This window comes from Nanorana parkeri, unplaced genomic scaffold, assembly GCF_000935625.1.
Source record: "Nanorana parkeri isolate BGI_ZX_2015 unplaced genomic scaffold, ASM93562v1 scaffold229, whole genome shotgun sequence".
Lineage (NCBI taxonomy): Eukaryota > Metazoa > Chordata > Amphibia > Anura > Dicroglossidae > Nanorana > Nanorana parkeri.
In genome coordinates, this window is record NW_017306497.1 from 604,258 (window position 1) to 615,571 (window position 11,314).

The following is an 11,314-nucleotide window of genomic DNA, read 5'->3' on the forward strand; positions in this document are numbered from 1 at the left end:
TTACACGGCAGGGAAATCCTCCCCACTGTATAACCTGTCATGTCATCCAGCTTTTGACAGGTAGTTAGGTTACACAGCAGCAGGCTTCCCCACTGCTTGTGTAACCTAACTTGGTGAGACAAGAGCTGTCACAGCCTCTACTCTGTGTTAGAGGCGTGAGCTCTGTGGATGGCTTGGACCAATGGCAAGCGCCATTGGTCCAAGCTGTCCAATAAAAAAAAACAACAACACAGAGGACATCACTCTCGATGCCTCAGCAGTGACTCCCCAGTGACGAGCAAGTGAGGGACAGGGAGGCTCCTCCCTATCTCCTCCTCACACAGCTTGGTAACCGAGCTGTGGGCGGGGCTTCGGCGGGGTGGACAAGGAGCACCGGCGGGACGGGGGCGGAGCTTTGGCTGGCTAGGGGATGCCTCACCCAGCACAGAAGGCACAGCACGTCACTGCTCTAGAGTCTCTCACATCCTTTCGAACACCCTACCCCAATTGGTCCGTCTGTCTCCTTGTCTGTCTGCCTTTAGGTGATCCCTAAAGACTTATTAGGGAAGCCTATCCCACCTCAATCTAACCACTGAACTATGTCTTCCTTATATTGTAAAGCGTTGCGTAATTTGTTGGCGCTATATCAGTCCTGGATAATAATAATAATGATAATAATAATAACTCAATATACAAATAATGTTTAAGAAATGCTTTTATTTTGATTTCTTTTTTTCTTTTTTTTACATAAAAAGCCCTTTATTTTGGTCAGGGATCTGTTAAATGCTCTCTTGATACAAGGACCCTGCAGGAGGTGACACACTCCTTTCTTTTATAACAACATGCGATGCGTTTCACTGTAGATTGCAGGTGTTTAATCCTGGCAGCATGTCACTGTCATATCGCATTCCTATTACTGCAGACTTTCAGCCTGACATAGAGAGGAGAGATTTGCCCTTGTGTGTTCAGCAGTCCGGAGCTCAGTGATAAATCCCAGATTAGGCTAAACTTCCTGCAGTTCAGTAATTATAGACTTAAGTGGCAAGCGCTGGGGTTACATGTATAATTTATACATTTTGAGGAAAATGAAAAGAAATATAAAAAATAATAAAGGAAAGTCTTTCAATCACCGCAAGAATGCACAGAAGAGTTATATGATAGCGCTTTCAACTATAAACAACATAACATGAAACAAAGTTCCCGTGGTTAGCGACATTAGAGGATAAAGTGTCGTGATCTTCTCAGGAAGCTCTGTGAGTGCAGATACGATTTTTTTCTGTTTTTTCATTACTTTTTTTGCGTGGAGAACTCTCTGGTTGTTTTCTTTAGAACTCCGCATTGGTTTTACATTATGATTTCTAAGAAATTCATATCAGGTGATGTTCTTCAACATTTGTTCTTCAAAAACCAGTGGATGTGGATACTAAGAGAGAAACATGCAAAGTTATTTAATATGAAGTACCAATTATACAAATATAGCACTATAACCATGAATATAATTCTGCAACCAGTGACCTTCTAGATATCATAGGAAAACTTAGGTGCTTAAAAATTAGGTATAGAAGCATGTAGATCACATCAGTGTTTTCAAATAGTGGTAGGAGAGTCATCTACAACACCAGGAGTGAAGTCATTAATTTTCTTTTCTGACTGACAACAGCAAGTTGTTGCCTGGAAAGCAGCATCAGAGTCAGAGCAGGGAACTCTATAGCTGTCTTGCAAATGCGATGTACCTTCATTCACTATTAGGCTGGGTTCACACCTAGGCGTATCGAATATGCACGTTTGTAGCGCGTTTCGTGACACGCGTTTTTACCACGGTTTGCTGTAAAAACGTGCGACAAACGCGTGTTTCCGAGGGCTACTTGGCTGTATCCCAATGGAAACACGCGACAAAAACGCCCCCAAAGAAGCTCCTGTACTTCTTTGGGCATAGGGCGTTTTGTAGCGCGTTCATACGGCCTGTAATACGCCCAGGTGTGAACCATACCCATAGGAAATAATGGGATTTCGGAGCGTTTTGCAGAGCGTTCGAACGCGCTACAAAACGCCTTAGTGCTGCCTGTCTCTACTGCAACCATGGACAAGGCTTCTGAAGGCTACTAGTTCTGCCTCTGTCTTTAGATATCAGGGAATGCTATGCTGGGAATTGTAGTTCCCGATACTGAATCTCGCAGCATGCTAAGACTTGCAGTAGTGCATTCACAAAATCATAGGGGGAATTCAAAACAGGCTTTATGCCACTTTTCTTGGAGTATGAACCTTTAAATGGTCCAAACTGAAAAAAGGCCAGTTGTCTGTGTAGCAGACAACATCATTACAACCAGTGATTGAGACTATGGGCAGAACCTGATGGAGATGACGAGGAACTAGTTCCCCATCAGGTCAGCTCTGCTAGTGATGGCAGTGGGCAGGCAGATTCCAAAGCCAATAGCAGGATGTCTATTGGCTATGGAATCTGCTCACTGCCTGTTATCAATCACAAGGGGAACGGACCTGATGGGGAACTAGTTCCTCAGTAACCCCATCAGGCTCTGCCCACCTATTAGTAAAACTCCTCTCCCACTGTGCAAATAGGAGACAGGTGCAGCAGCCGTGGGACGTGATAAGGATGGAATTGCCTGCTATAGACACTCAGGCCTCAGTGTGCCTCAGCACCACAAATGGCAGTGCTTGACCCAAATTTATGAACCTGTTTCCAAAAGGTAAATAAATCTGGGGTAAGCACCAACATGTTTCTTATTGGATGCACCTTGGAATTCTAAAGCATGTCATAGATAGTGTTCTTTGCTGTGCCGACCAATGCTATGTGTAAACAGCATCTGATCAAGACAGTGCTATGTACATTTCCGCTGGAGCACACAGAACAGACACTTCCAGTCTGCGGTTAACCTTACCACAGCTCCTACTGCCTGAAGTTGTCAGTGCAATCAGCATATTCATGTTCCAACTACACTGAGGATGTATACAACTTGTGCTATGCTTGGTCCAAAATATTTAATCTTGGATGCCTGCACAATTGACAGTTTTCATTAAAGCAAAACTAAAAGGGCCAAAAAAATAGCAAATGGGAATCAGACTCTATTTTCAAAAAGGGTTTATTTTATCTCTGGTTGTCTGCAACATATTACTATATATTTCATTTAAAGCTGGTCAGGTTCAAAAATTACATATGGCTCTCCACCCCCTGCCCTGTATTTTTAGGATATAATGGTCATTTAGCCTAGGGAGGAACAGGCCTGCAGTATTCTCCCCCACCATGAGCCACTCTTCCCTTGTCGTGCCATCTTCCATCCTGTCAAAGTCATCATGTACGATGCAGGATTAGTGGCCACTATTGGCCCTGCTTTGTAATGAATAAAATCAAAGGCCCATCTACCTTGTGGGTTGGGAGCGGTGTGAGGAATAAGGTATTTCCTTCTACGTATTACATCCTCCTAGACTCAAAGAACATTATACCCTATATATATGGGGGAGGGGCACACATGGTCTGTTTTTTACCTGATTTCAGCTTTAAGGTCTATAATTGAATTAATGTGACTTGTTCTCTTGTGCATGCAGTGCAAAGCTAAATGGTCACTTAACTTAACCAAGCAACTAGTGCCCCCGTCAATTACATTTTTACTGGCTGGTCTTCCATTTTTTCATTACTGGAGTGGCTTTAACATGTTCAAAGTTGCTAACCTATAATGTGCATGCAGAGCCGGAACTCAGATGTTACTGGCTGCAAGGGGAAGGGACAGCCAGGAAACTATAACTTTCGGAAGTTTGTCAGAAATTTCTGAGACAAGTTGAGTCAGGCTTACAAAGTCTCTGTGCATGTAGGTAAAATCTAACACATAGCCTTACAGTGAGAAACAGGAGCAGGGAAGATATTAGTTTACCTTTCATAAGATAAGGAAAAAATATGCAGAAAATACAAAAACTCATAGCAACAAATCATATTTTACTGAGTAGATTACAGTAAACGGAAATGTAATTGGCTACTAGTGAATACTTCACTGCATAAAGACTTTGATGATATATTTATGGGATAATAAACTTACTTGAGCTAGAATTCAGGCTTCCATACTGTAATCCTCCTGACAAGCTGCCTCCATATCCGAAACCTCCGCTGCCGCCGCCGCCACCCAGGCTTAGTGAACTGCTGAGACCGCCTCCAAGGCCACCACCGAGGCCAAGGCCACTTCCAAGGCCACCTCCAAGGCCACCTCCATAGCCACCTCCATAGCCACCTCCATAGCCACCTCCGAAGCCACCTCCGAAGCCACCGCCAAGTCCTCCTCCGAGACCACCTCCTAGTCCTCCACCATATCCAGCTCCACCGCCACCACCACCAGCTGCTCCGCTAATGCTAGCTTTGGACATCAGTACTGTGATGCCGCTTCCAGAGTTCAGTCTAGACAAAATAAGACAGAATAAAAATATGTTACCTTAAGCATTGTACTTAAATTCGTCTGAGATAGGAGGATGCCAGGTGCATTTAGGAATATGGAAATCTATTGCGCCTACACAGGGTATATCCGCTAAAATTACCTATAAACCTTCTTTATAATAACATCCATTCACCCCCTGCATATCAGTAAACCTTTCAAATCACTCAGTCGATAGGTGTGCATGTGATGGTTGCTGATATGGGAAAGCAAGTACAGGTGTGGTTGACCCAAAATTCCGCAGTTTCCCTCTATATATATGCCATGTTATATTATTGCTTCTTGGTGAGGAAGGGGGAGATCTCGCAGCTGTAAAATTTTACTTCAGACTCCCTAGAGAGATCATAGTATTGGACATCATGATGGTATAGCAGACATAAAAATAACACTGTATAGAGCTTATGGAAATTAATGCGTTTGTTCTGGGCAATGAAGCAAATGATGTTATTTTCCAAACAAAAGCATTTATCGAAACAGCAGAAATTAGGGTAATTAGGCGTTGTGGATCCCAACGCTACCGAAGATGAAGCCGTGTACAGAAGGCCTGTCTCTTTGTGCATGAAAAGCAGCGCTGAGCATCATTGTCCTAGATAAGGGAGCCACGTGCCACCCTTATAAACTGGAATGTGTGCTTCAAACTTGGAGCAGTCAAATTATAAAAGAAAGAGGTCAAAAAGATATAAACATACTTAGCAGTTACATCCGACGCAAATCAAAACAAGCCTAGAATTTAGCAGGTGGCTCTATTATTGTCTGTGGACATACATGACCCCTACTTTTTTTTAGCCTAATTGAATATTTCAGTTTCTGGAAGATGATGGAAAGCTGTTTTGGATATCTTTTGGGGACACTTTTAATATAAGATGACACTTTTCTTATAATATGCTTGCTTGAATTCCCATGGTGAGGGGAAGGGGAGCTACACTGTTACTGTTGAATTGTTTTTTTATTTTATTTTTTTATTTTATTTTTAACACAGAAACATGGGCGAGAACATCCAGAACTCCCAGTCAACAGGATCAGAGTTTAGATGTATGGTCCCTGCATTAAAGAAGTCAAGGGCCTATAAAAATAAAATATTAGTGTTTAGGTGGACTAGTTTGTGTCCGGATGGCTCTCTCCTGTATCCTACAGAAATTTATTTACCCCATCAGAGGAGCTACATTAAGCTGGCAACTCTGTCACAATCAGAATTCCCACAACCAAGACTGTTCAGTTTTTGATCAAAGAGGAAAGCCTCTTATAAACCAAACCTGTGATCTATCATACAAAGGAAAGAAACAGGTTTACAAATGCCCCCTTTCCCAGCAACACATAATCACCTTTCTTTTGCCCCATACGGCTCCATTTGGCAACCAAATTCAAGGAAAGCAAGCCTTGTACAGTACAGTATATATACACTGAGTGGCCAGATTATTATGACCACCTGACGTTTGTAGGCAAATTAGCTGTAATTAGCTATAATTTCGCGCTGAAGTTGCTAGAGGGCCAGGCCATTATAAATAGGGAAGCAGGTTGTTTACCACGATTTAACAGCCTTTAAACGTGGGATGATTGTTGGCGCTCGGAGCCATGGAGCGAGTATCAGCAAAACAGCAGAATTTGTTAAATGTTCAAGAGCAGCTGTTGTTAAAGTGTTTAAAGACTGGACTGTCAGCCGAAAATCTGGGTCTGAACGTGCAAATTGTGGCCGTCAGCGACTAGTCAATGTTAGGGCAGAACGGAGAGTGGCAAGACTGGTACAGGACAACAGAAGGGCAACAATGCAGTGTCAGATTCCTCGCATCACCTTTCAACATCTCGTGGAGTCACGAGGCGGCCCAACGAAGTCATCTTGTGAAGTCATCTCATGGCCCAACAAAGTACTGATGGGGTGGTCATAATAATCTGGCCACTCAGTGTATATGTATCCCAAACCACAATGTAAATGTACTTGGTCAATCACCAAGCCTCACGATGGCACATAGGAGAAAGGAGAGGAAGTAATGTGACCCTTTTTTACCCAGAAGTACCGAGTAAAGGAGCAAAAAAAAGTTAAGATGCTGCTAGGGAGAGCGGCATTAAAGTGAACCTGTAGCTTTGCCCTGCATGGAAAGAGCACAGTTTAGCTTTGAAATAAAACACAAAAATTAAAAACAGCAAGTATCCACCATTAAAAATCTTCCCCTTCGTGTTTACAAGCTGCTAGCTCTGGTCTTACACCTGCAGCTGAAAAGGATGGCTCGTTCAGCATTTTTATCACCCTAATGTCACGTAATAAGAAAATGTTAATATAACGATATTTGCAAAGTTGCCGACGCATGGATTACAGTTAATTAAGTCTGACTTCTTTTTCAAGGGATATCATTTTCTTTTACAAAGCACAATATGAAGGGTTGGCAAATTAATTCCGGGCACCAGGACCTAAACTACCAATTTACCGCATTTCAAGAACTCTTAACCTTTCCTGACATTTCCCTTTTACTCTGCTAAGCTATAAATAAGCCAGTCTTAAATCCTTATTTGCTGGAAGGATCAGACAGCGTCTGCATTGTCAACACATAAGTGTGCTCCAAAAGAGAAAGGGTTAATGAGGCAACAGTTCCTATTTGCTTTGTCACCGCTCTCAATGCACATGAGGGTCAGCATATCGATGAGGTGACTCTATACACACAAGCTGTTAAATATAACTTAAATAACCTCTATGTAGGCCAAGAGACAGTGTATTTTTAGTGATTCATAGACTACAACACACAGTCTGTTTAGGGAAGATACAAATGTCACGCCTGGGAGCCAGGGAAAATGGAGGGATACTGTACCAGAGTGCTATTTAACCCTTTGCTCCATTCGGATGTAGATGTGCTGCTTCCAGCATTTATTGCCTTAGTAATAGTCAGTAAGGGTTGCTGTCATGAATGTTCACTTGCTCACCCAGTGCCTAAGCTCAATGCAATTACCGAGCTGACAGTGCGGTGTGCGACCGGACTTTTTTTCTGTGAGTAACTGCTGATGCTGGAGCAAGATGGGCTCTGCCCGTGTGCATCCGCCATAATAGCACTGCTATGGAGGAGTGGTGAGATTGGGCTATGGAAGTTACCAGTAGTAGCTGCAGTATCTACACATCACTGGAGAAAATAAGCATAGAAATCTGTAGTAATCTCTATTGCAAAGTTGCTACTGTGACATGGTGTTTGGGCTAGAGATCCACTGGAAACTTGATGACATGATGGTTCAATCATCAATTACCTATGACTGTGCATGGCTGTGTGCAATTTTCCATTATTATTGTCCTGTAAATGGGGGAGAGTCCATCAGATAAGTTTTCAATTAAAACCAATCTAAGATGAGACTATATGAGGCAACTTGCAGTTGCCCAACCAAAAGAAAGGTTTGATTTCATTCAAACAAACTATTTTGTAATATTACTTGCTCTGAACCCTCTGTAGAGGGGGATTTTAAAATATTGGATTAAAAAAAATCCTGGATTCTCTAATATCAAAGCTGTAAATCTTCAGTTTATTTTCACACATTCCACCTTGATTGAGGTTCCACGCATGCTCCGCACACGCAGAGAGCCCCGTGCAAACACAACAAAAAGGACCTCAGGAATAATACTTAGAGAAGTATGAACGCTGTCATTGTTGGCCTTCTTCTAAAAATACTAGTTTCCTGATTTGTCTTTGGCTCCAATAATTCCTGACCCCCAACAAGCATGCAAATACGTTTGTGCTTCAGAAAAATTGAAGGCCGTTGCAGCAGCATAACAGCAAGGCAAATAGTATTTTGAAATCACTAGTGGCTGTGCCCATATTCTTTCAGTTTTCTTTAATATGACTGTAACTAGCAGGCATGCCCAGTGAAGTTTACAGCAACCTGAAAAAAGAAGCAGTGCCTGCAGGGAAACCTAAAGACTGTTGTGTTTGCAGAGAACCAGAATCAATGAAAACTGACTTTATGGAATCAGATATGCAAGTCTGAGTAATTATAAAATTAATCAAATACTATAAGCACATAGAGACACTTTTTATTCACTGGGATGTAATGGGTGTTTTCCTTTAAAAAAAAAGCCCTACAAGTCTCAGTACAATAAAGTTCCTGCAATCTGGTCAGTCCTAATAGGGATCACAATGGATCTATCTATGTGTTGTATCTGCCCAGGCCAAACTGTTCTTGTTATGCCGTATGGGTGACATCCTCTCTTTTCAACCACTACCTTCAATAAAGTCTAGAAATATTTATTTCCCTGCAATGGAAAATACTGTACCATCAAACAGATACAAGTCAGCAAAGCGTACTGTAGCTGTAGAGAAGACAGTGCATTAAACTTGTCTGCGCTCTGCTCTATTTCACTAGTAATATTTTACTGGAATACAGCATGGCTATTTTTAGCAAGCCATTAACAAGTGCGCAATGAAGAAACACATTAGAGCCAACGTCTCGTTGGATGCGGAATGCACGGCAATGTTTAGAGGGAGACATCAGAATATCAAGAGTAAACACAACCTCTGCAGCTGTGCCCCGCTGGAATGGAACAGAACATGGGGATTTTATTAACAAAAACTGTGCTTAGCTATGTATCTGTGCCAACGGCAACCAGAATCTGCTACTCATTTATTCAGTGACACTGAAAGAGAGAATCAGATCTGATTCTATGTCAAATGGCTATAGAATACACAAACAGTTCTCATTACAGACATTTTGATTAATAAAACCTGTTTTTGCAAATGGGAACAATGGATACATTAATACACCATGCCATATCATGTGTAATGTAGTAGTCATACTAATTGCCACAAAGTAATACAACAAATGATGAGTTAAAATCATCAAGCACTGCATTAGATTGCCCATTACCCAATATCCTGTACCACTGTACAAACTTGACAAGCATATGCTGTACAAACAAGCATATGCTTGGTTTATGCTTAGCCTGTGCTTCATGGAGTACCACACATTATGAAGGGTTTGCCAAGTTGGAAAAACAGCCTCACCATAAGCTGATGTTTTGGTTGGGCATTGGAGAGTGGAAACACTGGCCAACATCTGACATCTCTCAAGTGATCAAGTGACAAGATTAGACATGGTTGTGGCTTCATAATCCCCTATATATCCATGCCAGACTCCTTAATTATTGGCGTTGATCATTTGCAATCGATTTTTCATGAGTCTGACTTCATAGAAGTCAATTCTGATTGGTTGCTGTGTGATTACAGCACCTTTGTAGCTCCTTGCACTATTTACTAACATATGCGTTTATTCTGCATTATGGAGAACCATACTGGGAAACTAGTGTTTGCCTTTTATATTGGCTTTTGGCCTGAGCTGGAATTCTGATAGCGTTATTCCACCATTGGATTTTCCAAAAGATATGATTGAACAGCACATAAAACCCAAAGAAAATAAAAAGTAAACTTGATCGCACAGCAAAAAAAAACAACACAGCAGAGCCAGTATCTTGGAGAGAAATGAACATACTCTGTCTCTCCCCATTGGGAAGATCTCCCTTCACTTTACCTCCCAGTGAGAGTGGTCATTTAATCTCTCCAAGGAGGACATCTAGAGCAGTTAAAACTTTTTTTTTAGAGCATAGGAAAAGGTTAGAACCTTTATCAGACTTTAATTGCTGCCAACAGTCCTGGGAACTTTTCTATCACTTAATATCCCAATGGCAGTTGTCACCAGGGCAAGAAGTGAAGGGAAATCTCCACTCTGGAGAACAGAAACAGAGGTTCCATCCTTTCCCTATCCCATCATAAAATATTTAAAACAAATAGCTGCATTTACACTTAAACCTCCTAGTTCTACCATGGTAATACACAGAAAACAAAGACGCACAGAACTAAATTAGACTGAGGGCCTATTTACATTTATGCATTATGGTATTGTGTGATAAAACCTGTATTTTACCATATGTTACTACAGCTCTTAGTAACGCTTGAACTAGGGTTTGATGCTTTTTAATTCAAATATCACCCCAACGCGCTATTATGGTGTCTGGGCAATGTTCCAGCAACAAGGCACAAAGCACATGCCATGCATCGTGGTTCCCTGTTTTTGAAACAAGGGTCGTGTTTAGTTTTTTGGTGTGTTGAGGTGTGCTGCCAGCCCATTTAAAATGAATAGGTTACCCTCAAGCCCAACTCCAGACACAACTCTTTTTTTATACAGCTGGGAGGTGCACTTCCGGCTCCCCACTGTAGCGGAATAGGGTCGAATACCTCCATCCCCCTTACTCTGCCATCCACAAAGCACAGCACGCACAGTATGTTATCACTGTGCTGCACTTTGTGAATGGCACAGCAGAGTAAGGGGGAGGGAGGCACAACAGCGAAACTGATGACCACAGACAAAGCCTGTGTGTGCCTCCCCACTGTAAATATAAGAATAGCTCAGCAGAGCTAAGGGAGCACCTAAAGTAGTAAAAACAAATCGAATGTTAATGTGACTATTATGCACGGCAACACACTGCATTACCACACATGCACCTGTACTTCTATCAGTAGAGAACTACATGGTGGCCATTTCTAACCTTCTTCTTAAAATCCTAGTTGTTTGCCATTACTGGCCTTAACGCTTCAGTTACAGAGCCGGAACAAGCATGTAGCAAAAGAGAGTGTCAGAAAAGCCTGAATTCTTTATCCCTACACTTGTTCTGGGTTAATGACACAGCTTAAGCATCAGTATGACAGCCATGGAACTAGTATTCCTCTCAAGACAAGTGTACTTGAATCTTGACACTTTCAAATGCCTTTAGTGCTGGAGGAGCCCAAGCAGAGTCTACCTTCCCAATCCTTCTCCTTACATTTCCTTCTAAATTACAGGTGAGTACATACATTTATATATGTTCAATCAGTTTCCGTTTAATGCTCTCTAGTCTGATTTCACAGAAAGGTTAAAAAAAAAGACAGATATACAGCCAAGAC

The 11,314-nt window shown here is 41.9% G+C and overlaps 1 protein-coding gene across 1 annotated transcript in view; it reads right to left on the reverse strand.

Annotated features, from left to right (window-relative positions):
• Window positions 1-1,223: 1,223 nt before the first annotated feature.
• The window catches only part of LOC108786844 (thread biopolymer filament subunit alpha-like), a 35,816-nt gene continuing 25,725 nt past the window's right edge, over window positions 1,224-11,314 (reverse strand). Inside the window, exons 9-10 of the mRNA XM_018556233.1 lie at window positions 4,026-4,378; window positions 1,224-1,402 (exon numbers count right to left, since the gene is read on the reverse strand). Of these exons, the coding sequence (XP_018411735.1) occupies window positions 1,380-1,402; window positions 4,026-4,378 (376 nt within the window). The 3' untranslated portion in view covers window positions 1,224-1,379. The remainder of the gene's footprint in view (window positions 1,403-4,025; window positions 4,379-11,314) is intronic.